At 42.7% G+C, this 25,001-nt stretch overlaps 3 protein-coding genes across 7 annotated transcripts in view; 2 read left to right on the forward strand and 1 right to left on the reverse strand.

Moving 5' to 3' along the window:
• Nucleotides 1–13,423: 13,423 nt before the first annotated feature.
• On the forward strand, nt 13,424–14,494 carry LOC111068311 (eukaryotic translation initiation factor 3 subunit F-1). Its single transcript, XM_022357703.2, has one exon. It carries the CDS (start codon nt 13,520–13,522, stop codon nt 14,360–14,362), a length of 843 nt encoding a protein of 280 aa, XP_022213395.1. The 5' UTR covers nt 13,424–13,519; the 3' UTR covers nt 14,363–14,494.
• A 216-nt stretch (nt 14,495–14,710) lies between these two features.
• Nucleotides 14,711–16,554, forward strand: LOC111068474 (kelch-like protein 40b). Its single transcript, XM_022357966.2, has 3 exons — nt 14,711–15,608; nt 15,684–15,892; nt 15,954–16,554. Exons 1-3 carry the CDS (start codon nt 14,760–14,762, stop codon nt 16,204–16,206), a joined length of 1,311 nt encoding a protein of 436 aa, XP_022213658.2. The 5' UTR covers nt 14,711–14,759; the 3' UTR covers nt 16,207–16,554.
• The window catches only part of LOC111068472 (uncharacterized protein CG43427), a 76,401-nt gene continuing 67,745 nt past the window's right edge, over nt 16,346–25,001 (reverse strand). Inside the window, exons 11-16 of one of the 5 annotated variants that reach the window (XR_002607179.2) lie at nt 20,072–21,314; nt 19,414–19,787; nt 18,387–19,357; nt 18,124–18,317; nt 17,707–17,866; nt 17,516–17,608 (exon numbers count right to left, since the gene is read on the reverse strand). Coding sequence is in view for 3 of the 5 variants with exons in the window: in XM_022357958.2 (XP_022213650.2) it covers nt 17,421–17,608; nt 18,124–18,317; nt 18,387–19,357; nt 19,414–19,787; nt 20,072–21,314 (2,970 nt within the window). In the remaining 2 variants the exon portion in view is untranslated. Of the gene's footprint in view, nt 17,609–17,706; nt 17,867–17,900; nt 18,033–18,099; nt 18,318–18,386; nt 19,358–19,413; nt 19,788–20,071; nt 21,315–22,948; nt 23,007–25,001 lie in introns of those variants that run through there. The other 4 variants (XR_002607178.2, XM_022357958.2, XM_022357960.2 and 1 more) reach the window with 4 other exon arrangements.

Genomic DNA, 25,001 nt, shown 5'->3' on the forward strand with positions numbered 1-25,001 from the left:
CGGCTTCGTCAATGCCTCGACCCGACCCGCGTCGAGTCAAGCGACAGAACACACCAAGAAAATATGAAGTCTTACGACGGGAATAGGTCCAGGGCCGGACTAGCAGTTGCCTAGGGCCCTCCTAGAAATAACAGAAAAATTTTGTTGAAAAACAAAACTCCAAATAATGAATAAAATATATAATAGCCACTGAAAAAAATACAAAATAAAGGAAGGCCCCAGATTGATGGTTGCCCAGGGCCCGGTTGAGGGTTGATCCGGCCCTGAATAGGTCGCTACATCACATCAGCCCTCAAAACAAAACGAAAAACCAATTCAAGCGGCCAACAATTGTAGAGCCCACACACAAGCACAGTATGTGCAAAGACCCCTGCAGTACGGGTAAACGATGTGTAAGCAACCACACATCGATGGCAACGTCATGCAGCTCGATGACATAAGCGATGACCTGCCATACGATGGGTTGTTTACTTTAACACAGGGATGTCCTAGGAGCATAATCGATGACATATGTAGTAAGCGAGAATTAGCCGAAAGTCAGGCCTTAATAAGCGATGAATTTCCCTTGAAAAGTAAGGCCTTAATAAGCGATGAATTTCCCTTGAAAAGTAAGGCCTTAATAAGCGATGAATTTCCCTTAAAAAGTAAGGCCCTAATAAGTGATGTATTAAGTAAAAAATTTGGATATTTTGATGAAAAAGGCATGGGTAAATTCTGTTTTAAAATATTAAATTTCTTTTATTTATTGTTTTCTTATAAAAATGTATACATATTCACATTTTTGTGCTGTGTGTTCTTTTTTCCACAGAACGTTTTTGGTTTTTTTGATTTGCTCATGTTCTTAAGGCCGTCGTGCTCATTCCGGGCACTTCAACTAAATCGTCTTTAAAATAAGATGGGTTAATAACACTAGTCAACACGATTTTTCCTCAAGGAACAAAACGAACTTTTTCTTAAAGATTTGGGGCTTAGAAATGGATTGCTGATATTTTTTTTTGTTTTCTATGGCAGAACTTTTTTTTTAAGAATTTTTGAAAACTGGTATTTTTTTTTTAAGCTTTTTTCAGAGGTAGTGCATGTTTTTTTCACATAGCTCTAGTATCTTACGTCTGGTTGTAAAGAACTTTACTATTTTGAAAAGATAATTAAAACAGCTAGAAGTTAAGCCAAAACACTTTGTGATTACAGCTTACCGTCTGGGAAATATAAAGCATTGAAATGCAAAAATGATGATTTTTGTGCGGTATTTTTTAGCGATGACAAATGTCAACTACGCGTCATTCAGGATTTTTTCTCTGCCGCTGCAACAGACGAGTAGAATATGACGTCGACGTCACGATCGACGCGTCGGTCAGACCAAACTCTTTTTTTTCTTTGTTTCTTTCTGTTACGATTCGTGCCGTAACAGAATTCGGTTTTGCCGTCGGCGTCGACAACGTTGTTAGAATTGTGCGGTGTAAAGTGAGACGCAGGTTTTGTTTATTTTGGGCAAAATTATTTCAGGTAAGTGCAGTGTTTCATTTAATTAAAAATAGTCTATTGTGCGTTGTAAAAAATGAAGAAAATGTGATATTGCGCAATTAAACGCGTTTTGGACGAAATTTTTCATTTCCAATAACGAAAACAGAAAAAAAACGAGTCTTGAGTCGAACAGGTACATATCTAAGCGGGTGTATTGTTTTTGGCGCAAATGCACTGCTGATCTACTGAGAGCATTGTTAACATATTGAAATATATTTTAATTAACCCATCTTATTTTAAAGGCGATTCAGTTGAAGTGCCCGGAATGACCACGACGGCCTTACGAACATGAGCAAATCAAAAAAACTAAAAAGGTTCTGTGGAAAAAAGAACACACTGCACAAAAATGTGAATATGCATACAATTTTATAAGAAAACAATAAATAAAAGAAATTTAATATTTTAAAACAGAATTTACCTAAGCCTTTTTCATCAAAATATCAAAATTTTTTACTTAAATACATCACTTATTAGGGCCTTACTTTTTAAGGGAAATTCATCGCTTATTAAGGCCTGACTTTCGGCTAATTCTCGCTTACTATGTCATCGATTATGCTCCTAGGACATCCCTGTGTTAAAGTAAACAGCCCATCGTATGGCAGGTCATCGCTTATGTCATCGAGCTGCATGACGTTGCCATCGATGTGTGGTTGCTTACACATCGCTTTTCCGTACTGCAGGGAAGTAACGTATTTGACTTCGTGTCTGTTGTTTTCGCACACAAACGCACCAAAAAAATGTGTGAGTCTGTGTGCCGACCCCTACTCTATAACACAACAAGATGCGTAACGACCATACTGCTGAAAAGCACACGAAATTTTTAGCGTGGATTTTCGATGTGGATTTTCGATTTGTCTATGTGTGCGTTGTCTTGTCCGTGTTTGAGCGCTTGGTTGTGTGAGTGCATTTTTTCGTATGTTCTGTCGCAACAAAGGAATCAACGTGACATATTGACGACTTTATTTCTCCTAAGCCCGTGGCGCAGCGTACTAAGTGGCTGACTGCAAAGCGAAATTAAGCAATTTTAAGCCTCCCTCAGTGCAAGTTTATTTATTTTTATCTTTTTTTTTTGTTTTTTTTTCTTTAACCAACTCTATCTAAAAACGAGAAGGAACGTGCGAGTCGCTTCTGGGGACGCGACTCTACTTATACCCGTACTCAGTCAGTATATACATTTTTGATCTTATGATTTTTTAGAATTTTAGAAAAAAAAAAATTTTACATTTTACATTTTTTTGCTACATCTGATATCTACATCTACATCTACAATGTATATTCTACATCTAACATGTAGATTGTACAATGTACATGCTCCATTTAGATTCTACATCTCCTCCGCTAGGGGTTGCTCGCGCACTGAACGCGGCAGAGTGTGCGAGCGAGAAGGAAAATGAGTTTCGTTGTCGTCGTCGGGAGGGGGGACAGGGGAAGCAACTGAAAATTAATTTCTTCATTCTGGCTATAATTATGATCCGATCTGGTTCAGATTCGGCAGTCTGGTAGGTATGGGCATTCTCTACGATACTGCGTTTTTAGTTTTATCGTATCTTTAAAAATGTGCCTGCCACAGATTTTCGTCCTTTGTGGGGGCGGAAGGGGGCGGGGCGAAATTTTGAAATACACTTGTAGCAGTGTGATATCACATGAGTGTGGAAACCAAATTTGGTTGCCCTAGCTCTTATAGTCTCTGAGATCTAGGCGCTCAACAAGACGGACAGACAGACAGACGGACAGACGGTCAGACGGACAGACGGACAGACAGACATGGCTCTATCGACTCGGCTATTGATGCTGATCAAGAATATATATACTTTATGGGGTCGGAAACGTTTCCTTCTCTGCGTTACACACATCCACTTTTACCACAAATCTAATATACCCCTTAACTCTTTTTTGAGTACGGGTATAATAACTAATTTTCCCAAAATATACAAAAATTAATATACGCTAAAATATGACGCTAAAAATCATTTCAACAATGCCTTCCAAATCTACTTTGTTGAATATCTTTTAAACGGAGTAGGGCGGGGCTGGATCAAGCCTCAACGGCGCCCCCAATTTGGGGGCCCCTCCTTTTTTTCCCGCCCCTGCTTTTTTCATTTAGAATAACTTATAATTTTTTCCTTTTTTTGATTATTCTGTATTTTTTTTTTTTGCTAATTTCACTACTCGACAAAATCGAACTTTTTTTTTCCTCAAGGATCCAACCCGACGTTTTCTGATAGATATGGGGATTTAAAATTTTTTAAAGAATTATGGTTTTTTTTCTATGGCAGAACTTTTTTTTGAAGAATTTTTGAAGTCTGGTATTTTTTTTTAAGCTTTTTTCAGAGGTAGCGCTTGTTTTTTTCACATAGCTCTAGTATCTTACGTCTGGTTGTAAAGAACTTTGCTATTTTGAAAAGATAATTAAAATAGCTAGAAGTTAAGCCCAAACACTTTGTGATTACAGCTTACCGTCTGGGAAATATAAAGCATTGAAATGCAAAAATGATGACTTTATGCGGTATTTTTTACGAAATTTTGACTTTAAAAACTCAGGAAAAGTCGAAAAAAAATTATATTCTGTGTCTTCTATTTTTGTATAGGTGCATTAATTTGGCGTCGTTTAAGGTATCGCTCATTAAAATCTATGAAGAGACTTTGGAGCTAAAATTCGTTAACCAAACCTAAAAATGAACAAAAATGAACAAAAAATACCTTTTGGAAGGTTGCGGGCCCAACTGCCAAACATGTTTCACCGAAGCACTAACCATACAGTATACATGGTATACCATATACTGTATGGTTAGTGACCGAAGCATTCAATTGCATTGAAAAATGGTAACATTATGAATATATTAATAAATATTATTTACAGTAGCGGACAAAGAAATCCGGACAGGCAGAAAAATACACATTTTGTTGATTTTTGAAAACAATGTTTATTTCTGGAAGAACATTTTTATTAAACTAAATAAATGAATACGTTAGCTAATCAAAACAACACTTATTTCGATTCCCTGTATGTTTTACTTTGGTAGAAAACTAAAATTAAAATTAACGATAATATTTCAAAAACTGAGGAACACAAACGATATTTTTTATACCCGTACTCAAAAAAGAGTTAAGGGGTATATTAGATTTGTGGTAAAAGTGGATGTGTGTAATGCAGAGAAGGAAACGTTTCCGACCCCATAAAGTATATATATTCTTGATCAGCATCAATAGGCGAGTCGATAGAGCCATGTCTGTCTGTCCGTCTTGTTTGACGCCTTGATCATCTCAGAGACTATAAGAGCTAGGGCAACCAAATTTGGTTTCCAGACTCATGTGATATCACACTGCTACAAGTGTATTTCAAAATTTCGCCCCGCCCCCTTCCGCCCACACAAAGTACGAAATTCTGTGGCAGGCACATTTTTAATGATACGATATCGTAGAGAATGACCATATATACCAGACTGCCGAATCTGAATCAGATCGGATCATAATTATAGCCAGAATGAAGAAACTAATTTTCAGTTGCTTCCCCTGCCTCCTCCTGACGTCAACCAAGCAACTCATTTTCCTTCTCGCTCGCACACTCTGCCGCGTTCAGTGCGCGAGCAACCCCTAGCGGAGGAGATCTAGAATCTAAATGGTACATGTAGAATATACATGTTAGATGTAGACTATACATAATATATGTAGATGTAGATAGCAGATGTAGCAAAAAAAAAGTAAAATTTAATTTTTTTAATTCTAAAATTCTAAAAAATCATATGCTCAAAAAATACTGACTGAGTACGGGTATAAGTAGAGTCGCGTCTTTAGAAGCGACTCGCACGTTCCTTCTCGTTTATGACTGACTTTATCCGTGTCGGCATAGAATCCACTAAATGTTAGATTGTTTCAACGGTTATACCGTTGTACCACACATTTTCCACAATTGAGTCGAGCTCTTTTAAAGTTTTGAGTTTCTTATTCGTTATGTTAACCTTTAAAATATGCCATAATTCTTAATCGGATTCAAATCGGGACTATTGACTGGACTGGCCAGTCCAATGATTTTATTCCAACCCTCTTCAAATATTTATTACCTAAAAAAAAGAAAAAATAATAGCAATTTAAAAGCACTGGTATCTTGTAAATAACAGATAAGGGAATTAAAAAAAAATATGATTTACCGATTTCGCACGATGGCAAGGAGCAGAATCGTCCTGGAAAATTATATTATTAGCATACGAAAGATTATCCTCAATGGATGGTATAAGATGATGATTCAATATGTGTTGGTACTTTACGGCGTTTACTGTTCCATCAATTAGTGCCAGATCTCCAACTCCAAAGTAAGAAAAGCATCCCCAGACCATACGGGATCCACCATGCCTAACCGTCCGTCGTAGGCATTCATTTTTGAACCTTTCTCCGACTTTACGTCGCACGTACGACATACCATCTGAACCAAAAAGGTTTATTTTGGACTCATCTGAAAATATTACGTTTCTCCAATCGTTTAAGGTCCAAGACTCCGGCCTCCTGAAGGCGTCTTCGTACTGTTCGAGTGCTTATATGGAATGTTTCCGACTAGAGGTGGGCGCGGGCCGGGCCGGGCTTCGTGTCCCGCGGGCCTCGTCATGAAAACTGCGGGCTTCGTGCCTCAAATAGAGTTTGGCACGAAGTCGTGCGGGCTTCGTGCGTTAGCTAAAAGCCCGCTAGGCCCGAAGAGGTATATTTATGGTATATTTTGAAAAGGAGAGAAGGTATATTCCGAATATATCTGAGGGTCTGACGGTATATTTATAAGGATTGGACGGTATATTTTTATACCCGTACTCAAAAAAGAGTTAAGGGGTATATTAGATTTGTGGTAAAAGTGGATGTGTGTAACGCAGAGAAGGAAACGTTTCCGACCCCATAAAGTATATATATTCTTGATCAGCATCAATAGCCGAGTCGTTATAGCCTTGTCTGTCTGTCCGTCTGTCTGTCTGTCTGTCTGTCTGTCCGTCTTGTTGAGCGCCTAGATCTCAGAGACTATAAGAGCTAGGGCAACCAAATTTGGTTTCCAGACTCATGTGATATCACACTGCTACAAGTGTATTTCAAAATTTCGCCCCGCCCCCTTCCGCTCACACAAAGGACGAAAATCTGTGGCAGGCACATTTTTAAAGATACGAAAAAACTAAAAACGCATTATCTCAGAGAATGTCCATATCTACCAGACTGCCGAATCTGAATCAGATCGGATCATAATTATAGCCAGAATGAAGAAATTAATTTTCAGTTGCTTCCCCTGTCCCCCCTCCAGCAAACGACAACGCAACTCATTTTCCTTCTCGCTCGCACACTCTGCCGCGTTCAGTGCGCGAGCAACCCCTAGCGGAGGAGATGTAGAATCTAAATGGAACACGTAATATCTACATGTTAGATGTAGAATAGACATTGTATATGTAGATGTAGATATCAGATGTAGCAAAAAAATTTAAAATGTAAAATTTTTTTTTTTTAATTCTATAAAATCATTAGCTAAAAAATGTATATACTGACTGAGTACGGGTATAAGTAGAGTCGTGTCCGCAGAAACGACTCACACGTTCCTTCTCGTTTTGTATATTTCTGAGGTTCGGACTGTATGTTTGATCGATAATTCCGCGGTCACACTACTTGTCTTCTTCGTTTCGTCCAGCAAACATATCTTCAACAAGGTCGAGGGAAAAACATTTTAGATTTTTGGAAAAATGCCAAAAACCTTAATTTACTACAAATTTTGGCTAAAAAAATATTAGCCATTCCTGCTAGCTCAGCAACGAGTGAGCGCGTTTTTTCCACATCAGGAAATATTTTAAATGATAGGAGGACCAGGCTAACAAGCGCTAATTTAGATAAACTAATATTTCTTTATAAAAACATGTAACTTATTTAGATTTAAGAAATAAAAACTAATATGTCTATATGTGTATTTTTATGCAGTTGATAATTGTTGGAAGTATCGGGCCGGGCCGGTCCCCTTGTTAAATATGACCAGGCCGGGCCTATTCGGGCCTAAAAATTTCATTTCGTGCTCGGGCCGCGACGAGATCCAATTTTTGTGGACCTGCACTTGTGAGAATATAAAGGAAACATTTGACCTGAATAGGTATTCTACCTCAGGTCACGAAAAAAGTAACTGTCAACAACATTTAATACCAAAGGAACGCGAACAGGTACCAAATGTACAACCCTTTTTCGTTTGCTTTGTTCCCAATTGGCAGTTGGGCCCGCCGCCTTCAAAAAGGTATTTTTTGTGAATTTTTTCCATATTTTAGGTTTTAGCTCCAAAGATTTTAGCTCCAAAGTCTCTCCATAGATTTTAATGAGCGATACCTTAAACGACGCCAAATTAACGCACCTATACACAAAAAAATAGAGGACACAAGATATAATTTTTCGACTTTTCCTGAGTTTTTAAAGTCAAAATTTTTCGACTTTTCCTGAGTTTTTAAAGTCAAAATTTCGTAAAAAATACCGCACAAAAATCATCATTTTTGCATTTCAATGCTTTATATTTCCCAGACGGTAAGCTGTAATCACAAAGTGTTTGGGCTTAACTTCTAGCTGTTTTAATTATCTTTTCAAAATAGCAAAGTTCTTTACAACCAGACGTAAGATACTAAAGTTATGTGAAAAAAACTATCGCTACCTCTGAAAAAAGCTTTAAAAAAAAAATACCAGATTTAAAAAATTCTTCAAAAAAAAGTTCTGCCATAGAAAAAAAAATAAATATCATCAAACCATTTCTAAGCCCCAAATCTTTAAGAAAAAGTTCGTTTTGTTCCTTGAGGAAAAATCGTGTTGACTAGTGTAATAGTTATCTGCACGAAGTGATGCTCCTCGCGAAGCGTCTTGCTCAGAAGCAGCTCCGTGTCAGTCGAAATGATGCGCAGCAGTGCTTGTAAGGATCATCGTCAAAAAATAAAAATTATGGTATAAGTATACTGCAACCACAGGAAGAGAAGAGGTACACTTTGTTTCAATTGACTTTACATAGCCAAATCAGCTGCCAAATAGCCAGACTATTTTTGAAATTTTGCGTGTGTTTAAATAATTAAAAATTTTTTTTCCTGCAAGAGAATATTATTATACAGTAGCGGACAAAGAAATCCGGACACCTACTTATGGCCTCAATATGCCAACTTTGAAGCTGCGTGGAATATGTAAGAAAGCTTAAAACGGTTTGGATCTTTTTTCATATTATCTATGAAGTATTTAGTTTTACTTCGCCGCCGAGGTTTTGTTTCCCTAAGCTTTTTATGTGAAATAAAAAATAAAACAGTGAAACATGCCGAAAATGACTGAAAGTGATAAAGGTGCTATATTGGCTTTGCGATCGGAAAACTTAAGTCTCCGTGAAATAAGCGCCAAAATTGGTTTTAGTAAATCTGCTATCGGGGATTTTATAAGGAATTTTGAGAAAACCGGAAATCTGAAACGTAACCAAGGCACAGGAAGAAAGAAGAAGACCAGCGACCAGGACGATCGTATAATAACGCGCTTAAGCCTGGCTAATCGATTCAAAACTGCAGAGGACATACATAAGATGCGAGTTTCTTCAGTCGGAAATAGAGAAACATTCGGCGCCGTGAATATCTGTTTTTTTCCACATCATTGGACTACCAAAGTTAAATTGTTTTCTAAAAAAAATTGTAAGAAAAAAATAATGTTTAGAATTTTGGGAAAAGTTAATAGTTTTGTGGATTAGAGTTACTTACTTTTCGTCGTAATCATATGCTGTCAAATCTACAATCTACACATTTGACATATACAGCTTGGTGCCCACTCTTCAACAAAACTTTCGGGTTTGATTTTAAAGTTTTCTTCATACTGTTTTTGGAGAGTTTCGGTAAAAGCGATTTTTATTTCGTTGATCATCATGTACTTACCACATATGTAGCAAAATGAGTCTGCTTGGAAAGCACATGCAAATGATCGGCCAGAGGTATCCATGGCAATTGATTTGAATTAATTGTTAGATGTTTTGGTAAACACACGATCGTATTCTGAGGGAAGTCAGAACTACACTAAGGCACAGACACTATAGGCACAGCGTTATATATCCATGACTATGATTAGGTAGACGCGACGAGATCCAATTTTTGTGGACCTGCACTTGTGAGGAAGGGAAAGGAAAGGAAACATTTGACCTGAATAGGTATTCTACCTCAGGTCACGAAAAAAGTAACTGTCAACAACATTTAATACCAAAGGAACGCGAACAGGTACCAAGTGTACAACCCTTTTTCGTTTGTTTTGTTCCCAATTGGCAGTTGGGCCCGCCGCCTTCAAAAAGGTATTTTTTGTGCATTTTTTCCATATTTTAGGTTTGGTTAACGCATTTTAGCTCCAAAGTCTCTCCATAGATTTTAATGAGCGATACCTTAAACGACGCCAAATTAACGCACCTATACACAAAAAATAGAGGACACAAGATATAATTTTTTTTTTGACTTTTCCTGAGTTTTTAAAGTCAAAATTTCGTAAAAAATACCGCACAAAAAACATCATTTTTGCATTTCAATGCTTTATATTTCCCAGACGGTAAGCTGTAATCACAAAGTGTTTGGGCTTAACTTCTACCTGTTTTAATTATCTTTTCAAAATAGCAAATAGCAAAGCAAAATACAACCAGACGTAAGATACTAAAGTTATGTGAAAAAAACTATCGCTACCTCTGAAAAAAGCTAAAAAAAAAAATACCAGACTTCAAAAATTCTTCAAAAAAAAGTTCTGCCATAGAAAAAAACCATAATTCTTTAAAAAATTTTAAATCCCCATATCTATCAGAAAAAGTCGGTTTGGATCCTTGAGGAAAAAAAAGTTCGATTTTGTCGAGTAGTGTAAGCAGAGTCCATTTTTCGTAAAATATAGTACGACCTCGTCTTTTACGGTTCGGGCTTGTTTTGTATCTAAAAAGCTATTGAGTAGCGGGCCAACTTTCAGGAATTAAAATTTACCCTTCGCGGAAAATATTTGCGCCAGATTTGTAACTTCCACACTTTCTTCATTTGGAACGTAATGGGGCGTTTCATCCGATTCAATCTCGTCTTGCATGGCCGTAGTTCCCCGACCTGTGCCTTGTTGAGTGCACAATACCGCACAGCTTGCTTTTAGCTTGTGTCTCAGACAGTATTACAAAAAAACTTTTGGCTTCAGGTTTCCTTAAACCTTTTTTCCTTGCGGATTCCCTTGGATGCCTATTTAGGCGTGTTAAAATTTTTGTATCTATCACATCCTGGCAACGTTTACATTCCACATGGAAATCGTTTAGCCGATTGAATTTATCCCACGCGACTGCAATGTCGGAAAATATCTCCGGATGACATGAATGCATATGGCTTTTAAACATATCACTTTTGTTTGGCAGTATATGAACAGTACCTGCAGTTTGCGATTTTAAGTTCCGGATGTTCAATGAAGTGCTCCCACACTGGATGACGACGACGGCTGTCAGTGCTGGCGACGTTGTCCATCTCCTCATCTTCGCTGTCCTCATCTTCCATGTCCTCAGCGGTACTGTTCGTTGCGGGATACTTGTTGGTAGTGCTGGCGACATTGTCTATGTCCTCATCTTCGATGGTCAAGGCATTGCTGGCAGTATCAACGGCACTGTTCGTCGCGGGATGCTTGTTAGGACTATCAACGGCACTCGCGCAGTATCGTCTTGAAACTGCTGCTCTGGGTACGATTTTCCAGATTGTTATTATTCAAGTGTATGTTTTACTTCATCACCGCTTGGTTGTGCACTAATATCCGGCTCTACTATCATGGCCCGGCATGCAGCACCGCCGTTCGAACAAAACTTTTTGCAGTATGTCTGCACCGCGGGAAAAGTTAGTTAAATTGTCTTGTAGCTTCATGACAATGGGCGCGCTCATGGGTAAACGCACATGATTTAGTGTTTTTGATGCAAGAATTCCTGGATCAATTTTTGAGAAATGGATCGTGAAAATAATACGATCCATTAGTCTCGTCACTTACCATTCGGCTCATGACGTGACAAGAGCCGACTGAAAGCAACCATGTAGTTGTGTACGTGGAACACTCCAAAATATATGATTGTATGCATATAATAATTTTGAGCTGCCCAAACCGATTTTGCTTGAGATTTCAGAAATTACGGAAATGTGTGTGTGCCTATTCTCACATACTGTGCTTGTTTGGGTTCTACAATTTTTGTCCGCTTGAACCGAAATGGTTTTTCGTTTTGTTTTCAGGGTGGCCAGCCAGGGGATGTAGCGACCTGAGCTGACCTGCCGCAACATATATGTATGTATGTATGTATGAGGAATGGGCAGAGTGGGTGGGGATGGGAAATAAATACAGTATATAAAATAAAAGATGCTAATTGTTTGATTGATTTGAATCAGCGAGTAATTAAATTATTTCGTTTCATATCAGCCAGCTTTTGTCAGCGAGCAATTAAGTTTTTTATATCAGTCAGCTATTGTCAATGAGCACATTTTTTTGTTTTTTTTTTCTTAATTTTTATTACATATTTACATTTATTTTAACATTTTGGACAAACCCATTGTCGGACAAAGTATATCGGTATATATTAATGTGCTTTTCAAAATAACCGCTCAACTTTTTAGCGCACAAGAAATACTTACATTTTTCCCTCTCGATTCGTTTTTTTTTTTTGTAATTTGCTCTCTGTTAAGTGGTGAAGGTGGTGAAGGTGGTGACTTACCCCTCATTTTCGTGGTGTGAGCGCATGTTCCTAACGGAACCGTAGCAGCAATGAGTCTAATTCACCGTGTGAATATTAGGATATGATTTTAAAAATTATTAATGGATATTTTTGTGGTACTCTGCGGAGTTTTGAAGTAAAATATTCGGCAATATTTTGTTGTTTTATGGTCGCGCGAACATTTGTTTGGGTCTGGCGTGGATTTATATGGACAAATGAATCAGACTCTCAAGAGAAATATAAATGTGCGATTCTTTAATTTAACAAGATCCCACTTCAATACCTAACTTTCTCTGATCACAACGCTAGAATGGGCTTAGTTTGGCTACTTTTTTAACCAAACAATTGTATATCAAATACATGTAATACTTAAGCAAGTAGTAGCTTAAAAGAATAGTAAAAATAGTCCGTGGAGGGAGGAAATTCTCCGAATCTCTCCAGCTTGTAGCTGTTGACATTCTTCAGGCTAAAAGTAACCTATCTAGCGCCAATTTTTGACGCACGCGACATTTTTCGACAGGTTGTCTGCTCAATTAATTAGCTTGAAATTAAAATAATTCCCTTTTACCAATAAATACTGAAACTGTACCAAATTTCAACAATTTTTCATTGGTTAGTGCTGATGGAACGTTGATTCATTGTTGCGAAGTTCCCGTAAGATACATTTGATTTGATTGATTGATTAACGAAATTTGCAGCTCACGGGTACCAATAATAGGAATCAGAACCGGGATAAATGTATTTATAAAACACAAAACATATGCATTAATAGGTAAAAAACATATCAATCTAGAATAAAATCATTATTAATGTTTCAATGTAGCTTTGAACATCAAATTTAACATTAATTAAAGGAAATAGGGTATACAAATGTCCATACGCATGCAGAAACTTGGTTGACCATCAACAATGACGGAATGTGACCGGAGTTCACACTTATGTTTTAAGCTTTGGCCGGTTTTGTTTGAAACGTTTTGTTAACAATCCAATAAAAAGGAGTTCTGAAAACTACCCAATCTTGTAAAATTGAGGAATTAAATTAATAAAATTATTTGTTTAGGTCTGAGTGGGCTAATTAGCTAGTAATATTAAACCGAATATCAAAATCGAGGAATATGAAAGCACTTGACGTGTCCGTCAGTATATTTACGGTATATTTTGATTATGAAAAGGTATATTTGGGTATATTTCTGAGGTCAGGTGAAATTTTTTTTTCGGTCCGCGGTCACACTGAAACACAGCGTGGCTTGACTAGAAATTTTCGCTAAAATTTATTAAATTTTTGCAACAGCACTGCACTTTCGCAATATGTCAGCACTAAATCTAACTGTTCGCGTCCATCCCGTGGTGCTCTTCCAGGTGGTGGATGCCTACGAGCGCCGCAATGCGGAGTCACACCGCGTCATCGGCACTCTGCTGGGATCGGTGGAAAAGGGTGTCGTCGAGGTGACCAACTGCTTCTGTGTGCCGCACAAGGAACACGACGACCAGGTGGAGGCGGAGCTGAGTTATGCCCTGGACATGTACGACCTGAACAAGAAGGTGAACTCCAACGAGTTCGTTATCGGCTGGTGGGCCACCGGCAATGATGTGACGAACCACAGCTCCGTCATTCATGAGTACTACGCCCGAGAGTGCAACAACCCGGTCCATCTCACAGTGGACACATCCCTGCAGGGCGGACGCATGGGCCTGCGGTCCTATGTGTGCATCCAGTTGGGCGTGCCCGGCGGAAAAACCGGCTGCATGTTCACACCCATTCCCGTGGAGTTGACCAGTTACGAGCCGGAGACCTTTGGTTTGAAGCTGCTGCAGAAGACGGTGGGCGTTGCCCCCGCCAACCGTCCAAAGACAGTGCCGCCCATGCTGGATCTGGCCCAAATTTCTGAAGCCTCCACGAAGCTGCAATCCCTGCTAGACCTCATCCTGAAGTACGTCGACGATGTTATTGCCCACAAGGTGACGCCGGACAACGCTGTCGGCCGCCAACTGCTCGACCTCATTCACTCCGTGCCGCACATGAGCCACGAGCAGTTCACCCAAATGTTCAACGCCAATGTGCGCAACCTTCTGATGGTCATCACGCTCTCCCAGCTTATCAAGACGCAGCTGCAGCTCAACGAGAAGTTGACGTTCCTGCCCACAGCCTAGGGCGGTCGACACCTGAGGGTGGCCTGACGTTTCTTTTTAAGTCGAAAGCAGTGTAACAACAAAGTGTATTGGATTATGTTTTTCTTTTTGATATATGTATCTAAGTAATAAAGTGCTCGGATCGCCCACAAACAAGCTTTTGAAGGCGAACAGCAACGCAATCGATTGACGTAGCTGTTCAGCTTCTTCATCGACTACATAGGCGGACATTTAGCGAAGTCCGCCTGGGGATTAGTCAGATCCAGCCTAAAGACCCTCTCGAGGGTGGTGCACTTGCTTTCAGTTACAGCTCCGTCCCCGTGGGAATCATTTGGGTCTTCGAGAAATGAATTGGAATCAGATTCGGAATTTAGTAGGCTGCTGTCACTACTGAATCTGTATCCTAGTCACCCCAGTAATGGTCGGACACAATAACCCAAAGGAAAAAAGTAGTATGGAGGACGCTGAAGCAGCGTCCAGCAGCATGGAACAGAATGGTGACAAGGATGGATCTGAATCGAGTGCTAAGTCTGTTGAAGACTTAGATGTTCGATCAAGTGATGAGGAAAACATTCCAAACAATCGGGATGAGGAGGAACTTCAGTCTGTTCCAACAATCCTTGAACGTAAGACCAGCCCCAAGACAAAGTTGGCCACATTTGTGCCAACGTACGAAGCGACGCAGGACATGTGGTCGAGTCACCGATTTCCTGTGCGCGAAAGCTTAGCCCAATCGCTGATGCACTCCATCGAGAAAAAAAAAGTCACATCCGATTTGGTGGTGGTGGTGGAAGATAAGCGATTCGAGTGCCACCGAATGTTCCTGGAGGCTATTAGTAAGTTTTTCCGCGAATTGGAGCCCAGGGAGGAGTACCACCTCTCCCCGCATGTGATCAGCGCCCATGACTTTGGTATCCTCTATCACTGGCCCTTCGATGGGAAGGACAAGGACAAGGACTACATCGGGCTTTCCTCGTTGCTGAATATCGTAAAGGCTGCCGAGTTCTTTGGCTGCGAATATCTCCTCCACAAGTGCTGGGGGATGCTCGAGATCGTCACAAGCGACAGTTTCAATGTCATGGTTCTCTGCGGCTGCTCTAACGACAGCGTCACACTCAATAGCAGCTCAATCAACAAGATTCTGATAGCCCGCATGGCTGAGGGCTTTCTGCAGTTTGTCGCCAGCTCCGAGTTCGTCAGCCTCCAGCCTCCTGAAGTGCGAAGTCTGTTCAAGAACGGTTATCTGTGGGTTAATTCAGAGTTGGAGGTGCGTACAGGGGTCTCCAGGAGAGGCTGCTGCTGCAAGCCCCATAATCAATACAGTGCAACCCCCTCTCCACAGGTTCTGATGGCGGCCATCGTTTGGCTAAATCACAATTGGCCGCAGCGCGCAAGGTACATCGGGTTCGTTGTGGAGGTGATTCGCTTCCATGAGATCCCATTGCACTCCCTGATAACCTTCGCCAAGCGATGCGACGGTCCACCGGCATTGCGCGCAGTGGCGCAATCCGAAGATTTTAAGAAACTCGAGCGGATGGCCCTCATTGTGCTGTAAGTGGCGCAGTGCATACGCGGAATCATAAACTGAAAATACATTTTAAAAAAATTGCAGCCAAAAATCGCCACAGCAATGGCAGGGGCGCACGGGAATTGCTCGCAAGTGGATATACGATCAAAAGGCCGGATACCACCACCGTCTCACGTGCGTGAATCAAAAGTTCTGGGGATACAATATGTTTGCGGACTACCTGATCTTCCTGCAGACGGCGGGAATATCGCACTGCTCGACGCTGCTGCCTTGCGATGATCCCAGCATCGTTTGCTGTCCGCCCCGAGTATTAAATTCATCTGAATCCGAGTTCTAGTTGTGTTGTACGTTGTCGAAATATCCACACAACCCCACCACACCAGACAATGAATACTAAAATTGGAAAGAGTTTGTGCTGTAGCAGGAGAAGACATCGAGCCAGTTCCACAGGTGAAAATTAAACACAATGGACAGATTGGACAGTTTGTTCTTTTAAATACTTTATTATAAAACTACGCGAAATTCAAAATGTTCTTTTTATACAGAAAAACGATTCATATGGGCATAGTACTCGTAGTACTCGTAGTATCATGCCAATCTGTTTTAAAAGTTAATCATAAAATTCAGAAAGTGTGTAGAATATCGATGCTTTTGATTTATATGCTTAATTACAATAAATAAGAATAACGACATTTAGAAATTAAATTGTTCCTTCTTATATGCACATCTCATGTATGTAGTATGTATGTATATGTACGTATGCATATAATATTATGTACTTATGTATGTCAGTGTGTTGCGTGTGTGTGTAAGGGTATTTTGTTTATAATTTTAGGTACATTGGATACGTCGTTAGGTATGCTATGAGGGCTGGGGCATGAGGCATTGGGGCGTGTGGGATAGATGGTACACAGAAATATGAAAAGATACACAAATATGCAGAATTTGTTGGGAAGTTAATGTACAATTTAGTTTTGTTTCTATGTAGGGGGGGCTATATAAGCAATATACAATTTCAAAAATTTTTAACAACGTTCATAGAACTTATTTTTTTGTTTTCTTCGTTTTTTTTTTCATAATTTTCAACACACAATAAATCTTATACGTATGCTTTCGAAATTTGACTTTGACTTTGCGTAAAACATTAGAGAGCTTGGCTTTTCTTTTTCAAACATACATATGTATATGTATATATGCATGTATGTATGTACTATAATATATGTATGTAAGTAAGTATGTACGTACGTACGTATAGAATATCGTATATAAAACGTTAAAATCTGAATCAAAAAGCAATGCAAAGACATTCAAAAAATTTCGTACTTATTTATGGATGCAATTAACATTATTCTGAAACATTTTTGTATTCTGTATTTGACTTTGTTCTCAACATGAACATACGAATTAGGTCATTAGGTTCCTAGTAATAGTACAACAACAACAACAACAATCAATGTTGCAATAGCAACAAGAACAAGAACAACAATCATTCTATAGTCCAGGCAGGACCCTTCCCACTCCATTCCCCTTTACGCCCTGAGACGTGGCGGCCTAAACGCAGCTAAACTTAATGCCGTCGTCGCTGGAGTAACAGTTCTGGCAGTGGAGCTTGTGGTTGCGCACTCGCACATCCGTCCCATTGAGTCCGTCGCCCAGCTGGACGTGGCAGACGCAGCACTTGAAGCAGTTGATGTGATAGAACAGCAGCAGCGATTCAATGATCATGGCAGCCCCGCGACCTACCAGGAATCAATCAATCAGAAAAATCAGTCATTAGTACGGGCTTCCAAATAAAATCTTCTTTTCACTTTTCACTGAAAATTGATATTGATACTACCTTAATCTTAGTTAGTTAGTTTTAGCTTAGTCGTATATTAGTCTTTCGTTAATTGTAGTTGTTATCGATTATGAGATATCAGTTGGATTGAATCAGACCCATACAATATATTTGAGCGCTTTGTGCACTTGGCGACAATTGTCGTGGGTGCAGCCCAGATCTGCGACAGACATGTAAGCGCAAATAGATAGAAGAATAGATACATATATGTAGATAGAGGTGGGGAGATAGAGACAGAGAAAGCTCCTTCCATGCCTGAGCCCAGCTACTCGTATGAGGCTAGTGAGTGTGTGAGTGTGTGGCTTGTGATGCTCGCTGTGACAAGCCTAGAGGATGTGGCCAAGAGTGAATGAAGAGCAGGAGTTGGGATATAGATAGAACCACAACACTCACAACCAACGTAGTAGCAAAGTTTACCTAATTCGTCGCCGCAATGAGAGCACTTCTTCTTTCCACTGACGCTGAGCACCTTCTCCTGGCTGCCGTTGTTGCCGTTGCTGTTGCTGTTGTTCGTGTTGCTCGTGCTGGTGATGATGGACTGCTTCTGCTGTTGCTGCTGGTAGCCATTGGTATTGCCATTGACTTGGCTATAATTGCCATTGCCATCGAATCTATGGGGGAGATAAATGCGTTTAGAAAACAAAAACTAAAGGACTTTAATCCACAGGGAGTCCACGAACCGCTTGCGTTCTCCAATGCCCTTGCTCTGCACCCGCTCCGTCAACGTTTGGATGATGGAGTCGGGCAGGGGCTTGCCATTCGATTTGTTGCCAGGCATCGATCTCCTGTTCAGCTGCTCGATGCGTCGCTGTTCCGCTTCCTGGAGCAGCCAATGGTTGTTGTTATAGATGGCCCCGCCATTGTAGTCGGGCATGGACTTGCGCTTCTGCTGCTGTGCGGACAGCCAGGCCGGATCGTTGGCCAGGTTGCTGTCGTAGCTCTTGCGCTGCTGCACTTGCACCCACCCATCGGTGTACTTGGGCTTGGGTGTGGCACTCAGGGCGAGGAGTGTGTTCCTCGACATGTTGCTCAAATTCTGGGCGGACTGATGATGGTAGGCAGCGGCCGCTGAGGCTGTGACGGCAGTGGCTGTGGGATAGCTGGCGCCAGAGTGGCGTGGCGCCATTGGGGCACCGGCAATCTTCACCAGCGAGCCGCCATAAGCATTGGCGGAGCTCTGGCGCTGCCGCGTGCTCACCGCATAGTCCGGCTCCAGGCCATGTCCGTTGGTTATGTGCATGGCACGCAGTGGTTTCGTGGGCGGCGTCGGTGGCGCCAGCATCAGCCGGCTGGAGAACTCGTTCAGGTCAGACATGGACTTGCGGTAGTCAGTGTCCATCTGCTGGTACGCATACATCGCCGCCGCCTGCTGCTGTTGTTGCTGCTGTTGCTGCTGCTGCTGCTGCTGCTGCTGTTGTGGCACATTGGCGTAGATCTGCTGGGGATGCGGTTGATGTGGATGCAACTGCTGTTGGTGCTGTGGCGGCTGGAAAGCACTCAGCATGCCGTTGCCGATGCCCAGGCCATGGTGCAGGTCCTGGAGCGAGCGACGGTTGTTGGACATCAGCATCTTGGCCCCGTGCTGCAGCTCCCGCCGGGCTATATTCTCGCGCAGCAAAAGGTTCTCCCGCTGTCGCTTTAGTTCCTCCTGCTGGAAATGGTTACGTTTTAGTATCCCATTGAATCCTTCCTGTTCCCCTTACTCACCGAAAAGTGCAATAGTTCCCGCTCCACCCGCAGCACTTCCCCCTGCTCGCGTATCTTCTCCTCGATGGACTGCATCTTGGCATTGGCCGTCGCCGTGGCTTCGCTCAGCGATTGTGTGGCCGCTGCCGCCGCCGTTGCCGATTCTGTCCAGGACTCGGCCGAGTTGCCCTTCACCGTCTGCAGTAGTGGCGTCTGGGCCGCCAGGAGGGTCTCATTCTGGTAGATAATCTCGCCGCCCAGTCCCGACACGGGTGGAGGCGGCAGCGGCGGCGGCGTCGCCTCCGACTGGGTGTCATTCTCCTCCGAGGAGTTGGTGTAGTGCTCGCTGCTCTGGCGGGAATGATTCTCCGACACCCCAGAGTCGCGGCTCTCTCCTGGGAATGGCAAGAGGAGAGAGTTGCGTGGTTAGCTCTCTCTGTTTGGGAGGCACATCCCACCCACTGCCCACCATTTGGCAGCAACTAAACGGATTATTTATACTTAACCTCAGCGGGGCAGACCACACTGCACACTGCAGACTGCAGCCCCCAGGCAGAGTGCACACCATTCTGTGTCCCATCCCCCATTCGTCGTTTGTTCTCTTGCCCTATTGGCTCTCCGCCCCATTAGTTTTCCCCACTTACGCCCCAGACTCTCTTCTCTTGTCTGTCTTTCTCACCTGTATCGGAACTATCACAGAGTCCCGCCTTGATGTACAGCTGCTTCTCGAGGCGTCGCTCCTCCTGCAGGAGCTGCGCCATGTCCGGCGGCGGGGCCACAGTCAGCTCCAGGTAGCTCTCCACATCGTCCAGATCTCCGTCCGTCTCGATGCCCAGGAAGCTGGATCGCTTGTTGCGCAGCTCCTTCTTGATTCGCTTCGTGGAGTTCATGCGTTTGATCGGCGGCGAGGGCTGGGCCGGCTCCAGCTGCGACGACTGCATATGACGGCGCGTCCCGTTCGAGATGGTCTCGTAGGTGTTGTCCGACGACCAGGTGTCCGTGTTGTGGCCCAGACTGCTGCACAGGCCATCCAGCTCGTCGTCGTGGCCCAGCGAGGCGTCGTCCACGGGCACTGGCGGCGGACTCTCGGTGGGTGGCGGCGGTGGCTTCTCCTTGGGCGGCTCCATAGATGCCATCGGCATGGCCCCCGAGCTCTGGCTGAGCTCCAGGCCCGTGTAGAAGATGTCGATGTTCTCGTACACCGGAATGGGACGCAGATGTTTGGGGGCATCGTAGTAGGGCTCCGTTGCCTTCGGCACTTGATAGTAGGGCTCTGGATCGGATGATAGGGCTGCTGCTGTTCCGCCGATACCGATGCCGATGCCGGTGCTGTTCTGGTTTTGATTGCTGTTGCTGTTGTTGCTGCTGCTGTTTTGATTAGTATTTTGATTATTCTCGTTATTGTTACTGTTGCTGTGGCTGTTGCTCATTTGTTTATTTGGAATGCTTCTCCTGTGACTCCTCCGCGTCGAGGCTTGTGTGCCCTGCTGTATCTGTGTCTCTATCGGTGTCTGTGTCTGTATCTGTGTCTGTATCTGTATCTGTGTGGATTTCGTCATCGTTGCTATCTGTTCATTATCTACTTCGTGCATAGATATAGTCGAGCTGACATTCTCGTAGATGGGCTCCCGTTCTCCCCGCTCTTCCTTCCTCTTCTGCTCATCGGTTTTATTTGGCATCTCTGTCGTGGTCTGTGTCTCCTGCTCCTCCTCCTCCTCCTCCTCGTCGTCGGCTTCCTCCTTTGGATCGATCTCCTCCTGCTGCTGCTGCGGCTCTTCCACCTCTTGCTCTAACTGCTCCTCACGCTCCTGCTGTTGTTGGGGCTTTTCCATTTTCCTGCTGCTGGTAGTGCTGGTGGTGGTGGTGGTGGTGATGGCCTCTCGATCGATTGCTTCCAGCGCCAATTCAAGAGCTTCGTTGATCTGTGGATATGGGATGAGGCGGGCATGTGTGCGGGCGGTTTGTTGGTTGGTTGGTTGGTTGGTTGGTGGCATGACCAGCGAGCGAGCGAGCGAGAAAGCATCAAAAGCGTGCATGATAGAGAGAGAAGAAAGAGAGAGAAATGCGCATGGACCGCATGAATTTTTAAGTTAGTTTTTACACACAAATGCTGGCTTTGCAGATTAAATACAAATTAATTAACAAATTAAATTGGCAAACTAAATTAAATAAATAACAAAAATCAATGAAACACAATAACATAATGCAATTTGAATGCACTTTCATCGGGCGCATGTCAGATGTCAGTCGACGAGTCGCAGCGCCCCCAATAAGAGTGCCAAAGTGGGTTCTCAAGGGATTTAATTGTTTGCACTTAATTATTCGGCTGCAATACTGGTACGTATTTGCAAGTAGATAACCGAATGAATCCAGGCAAATGGAACACTCGAGTGGGGTAGGAGGTACAAGTACATACGGGTAGTATGTGCAACTACTAGACCAGGGTATCTCCTTCCAAGAAAGAGAGCCAGATAAGTTAAGCTAATCCCTCAATTACCTATTGCGGAAATTCTAGTAGATTGCAATCTATCGGAACTCCAGAAATTATGTAGTACTCAAGGTTGAAGATTAAAGATACGGATTCACAGATTTAGTCTCTAATTGAAGGATAACTATAGATGATTTATCGTTTTCGCTTTTTGTTCAAAACTATTTCCACTCGTTCGGGATTCCTTCGTTTAGGTTGGGTTTATTTTTCCACCGATTTCTCACGTGCCCTTTGGCTTGGCTTTCAGTTCCGAGAAATCAATATCATTTGAAGGGGAAGGGAACAAACACTTGAGCAAACACGCAAATTCTTCAAGCAACTGGGGAACTGAGGAGCTGGGCGTCGCTTACCACTGCTTTACGATCCGAACCGTCTAACGTCTAACGAACTGTGGCGCTGAAATCGATTGGTTGGTATTTATGTAGAATAATTGGGCATGCAGGAAGATGACCGACCGTACATCCCCGTATCGTATGCGAAATTTTAGCACGATTATAAATAGCTGTTATGATGGGACGTCATAAAGATATCATGAGACTATCGCTGGATCTATATTATATTCGTATGCAATACGTACACAAGCACATATGTACAGTGGATGGCCCGAAACGAACCCCAACTGTTGAGGGCTTAATGAAGACTAAACATGAGCGGGGCAACCATCGACTGAACGAGCGATTCATTTAGATAAAGAAATGGTGGAAAAACTATATATACGAGTGTATGGGGCGACAAAGCTGCAGAAAGTGGGGTCGTGTGAGGGTGAGGGGGTGGCTGGTTTATGCGCCCCAAAGTATACCTTGTTGAACTGAAACCCCACGCGGCGATGGGGGTCTTCTGACATTTGGCATTTTAAGGAGGTGATAAAATATGTATGTAAAACGCAACATGCAACAATTTCAAGCAGAGACAAACGGAAAGTCTAGAAAGAAGGAGACAGGCAACACAAAAGAGGGAGACAAGCAAACAAACAGAAAGAGACGACAAACGAAAGAGACAACAACAGAACAGAACAACACAAGAACACAACAACACAACAGAGAGGAGATAGAGAAGAACGCCGCTTACCTCGGAAATTGTAAACTTGCAATATCTTTTGCTGGCAGTAAGCATGTAAACTATGTAACTGCATTAAATTAAATATGAGCCACACATCGTTTACATTGTTAATTTAGCCAACAAACGAGCGCAAGGCATGTAATAGAGAAATGACAATGAATGGATCAAATACTCGTCGTAGCATATACATACGTATATATTTATGTATATATATATATATTTATGTAGATAAAGCCTTAAAAATATAGCCTCAACCTCTGGCAAACGGATACAAAGTGTGAGATATGGAGGATATGGTTGGTGTGGAGGGGGTGGGGGGTTTAGGATCTTGTTCGGTTCTTGTTCTTCTTTTTTTACCTTGGGCAGGCAGCCGCTCCCTCTAGCGTCGAGCGGCTGAACCACGCGCAGCTTGCATTGTATACATATGTCAAGTAGCAAAGCGTATATTTACATGAAGCGTGTAGAACTACATACATATGTTCGCAGTTTGATTTCGATTTGTTTAGTTTATTCATAAATATTCATATTCATAAAATTATTCATAAAAACATATGTTTCACATTTCTTTACATAAAATCAAATTTCGTTTCTTCTTTTTTTACATAAAAGTGGGGTTTTAGTAATATCGTATTTGTATTGTATTGTATATATTGTATGTGTGTGTGTGTGTGTGGATAGATGTTGTGTATAGAGAAGGAAAACTGTAGCTGTGTAGCTGTGTAGCTTGAGCCCATAACAAAAGGTAGAAAACAGACAAAAGGAAATCCGAGAATAAACCCAAATAAATAAATTATATATATTTTAATTTGTGTTAGAAGTAAATTCGATTGAAAATTTCATTCGTTGATTTTGTTTTGGTTTTAAAATGTTCAAAAATAGTCATCAGAGAGGGGTCGAAGAGAGCTTTAAGTTCTGAAGAGCTTCACTCATTATGGAGAGAGAGAATCATTATATCACGCTGATCTATGGATAGGAGGAAACCTACTGAAACCCCTCTGCTCTTGCAGATCTGTGTGTGAAGGGGAAACCTGTTGAATAGCACTTTGGGGATAGTCTAAGCTCTCTGATCTTCCAGATCCGACATTATTTGTTCGTTATGGTGCTGGCGGCAGCTGCCTCCAATTTCATAATCTCATCATCCAGCAAATCGCTGATCTCCTGGGTCAGTGCCTTCTCCGTGGTGTTCTCCTCGAGTATCTCATCCGTGGTGATCGTCTTGCGGATCTCAATGTTCACGGGCGCCGGAGTCTTGGGCAGTGGCGGAGGGCCGTCGGCACCAGCCGCCTCTTCACTCACGTTCGGGACATAGAACTTTGAGTTCTGCACCTGCACGAATCCCTCCGGGGTGACCACATCAACGCCACTGCGAGTGCTGGTGAGGACCACCTTCTTCTCGAGCGTTTCGTTCAGAGTGGGATGATGATCTTTCTGGGCTGCCGCCTCCTCGTGGCTCCCGAAGTTCCGTCGCAGAAAGTCAAAGATATTCTTGGTTTTCTTCTCCTTGACGGCCACTGGCGGTGCCGTCTGCTGTGGCTTGGGGGAGCTGGGTGGAGTTACCTCCTTCACTTTGATCTCCGTCTCTACCAGGTGAGTGCGCGCTATCAGGGGTTGCTCTGGAACCGCAGTCGGCGCTGGAGACGAGGCCGGGGCATAGCCCGCTCGACTGATCGAGTCCGTGCCAGAGGCAGATATGCAACAGGGCTTGGGTATGGGTATCTTCGACTTTCTGCCCAGAAGCGGCGTCGACGGGGTGCCCGGGGAGGGGGCTGCCTCGGGCAGCGAGGACCTCATCATCTGACTGCTGGCCAGCCGCTCTTCGGCGATGATCTGCTCGCAGGTGTCCATCAGAGCCTTGGAGTGGGCCGCCCTGGCAGTGCCAATGGGGGAGCTGGGCTTGATTATGGGCAGCCTTCCGGCAGCGCCATCGCAACGCTTCACATCAGCGTCGTTAATGTCCTGGAAGCCCGTGGCCGGCACTGGCGACTTCTTCACATCGATGCTGTCGCAGAGGGGCTCCTGGGCAGGGGCCAAGCAGTCGAGGAGACCCGCACACAGGGCGATG

Source organism: Drosophila obscura, unplaced genomic scaffold (genome assembly GCF_018151105.1).
Source record: "Drosophila obscura isolate BZ-5 IFL unplaced genomic scaffold, ASM1815110v1 contig_4, whole genome shotgun sequence".
NCBI lineage: Eukaryota > Metazoa > Arthropoda > Insecta > Diptera > Drosophilidae > Drosophila > Drosophila obscura.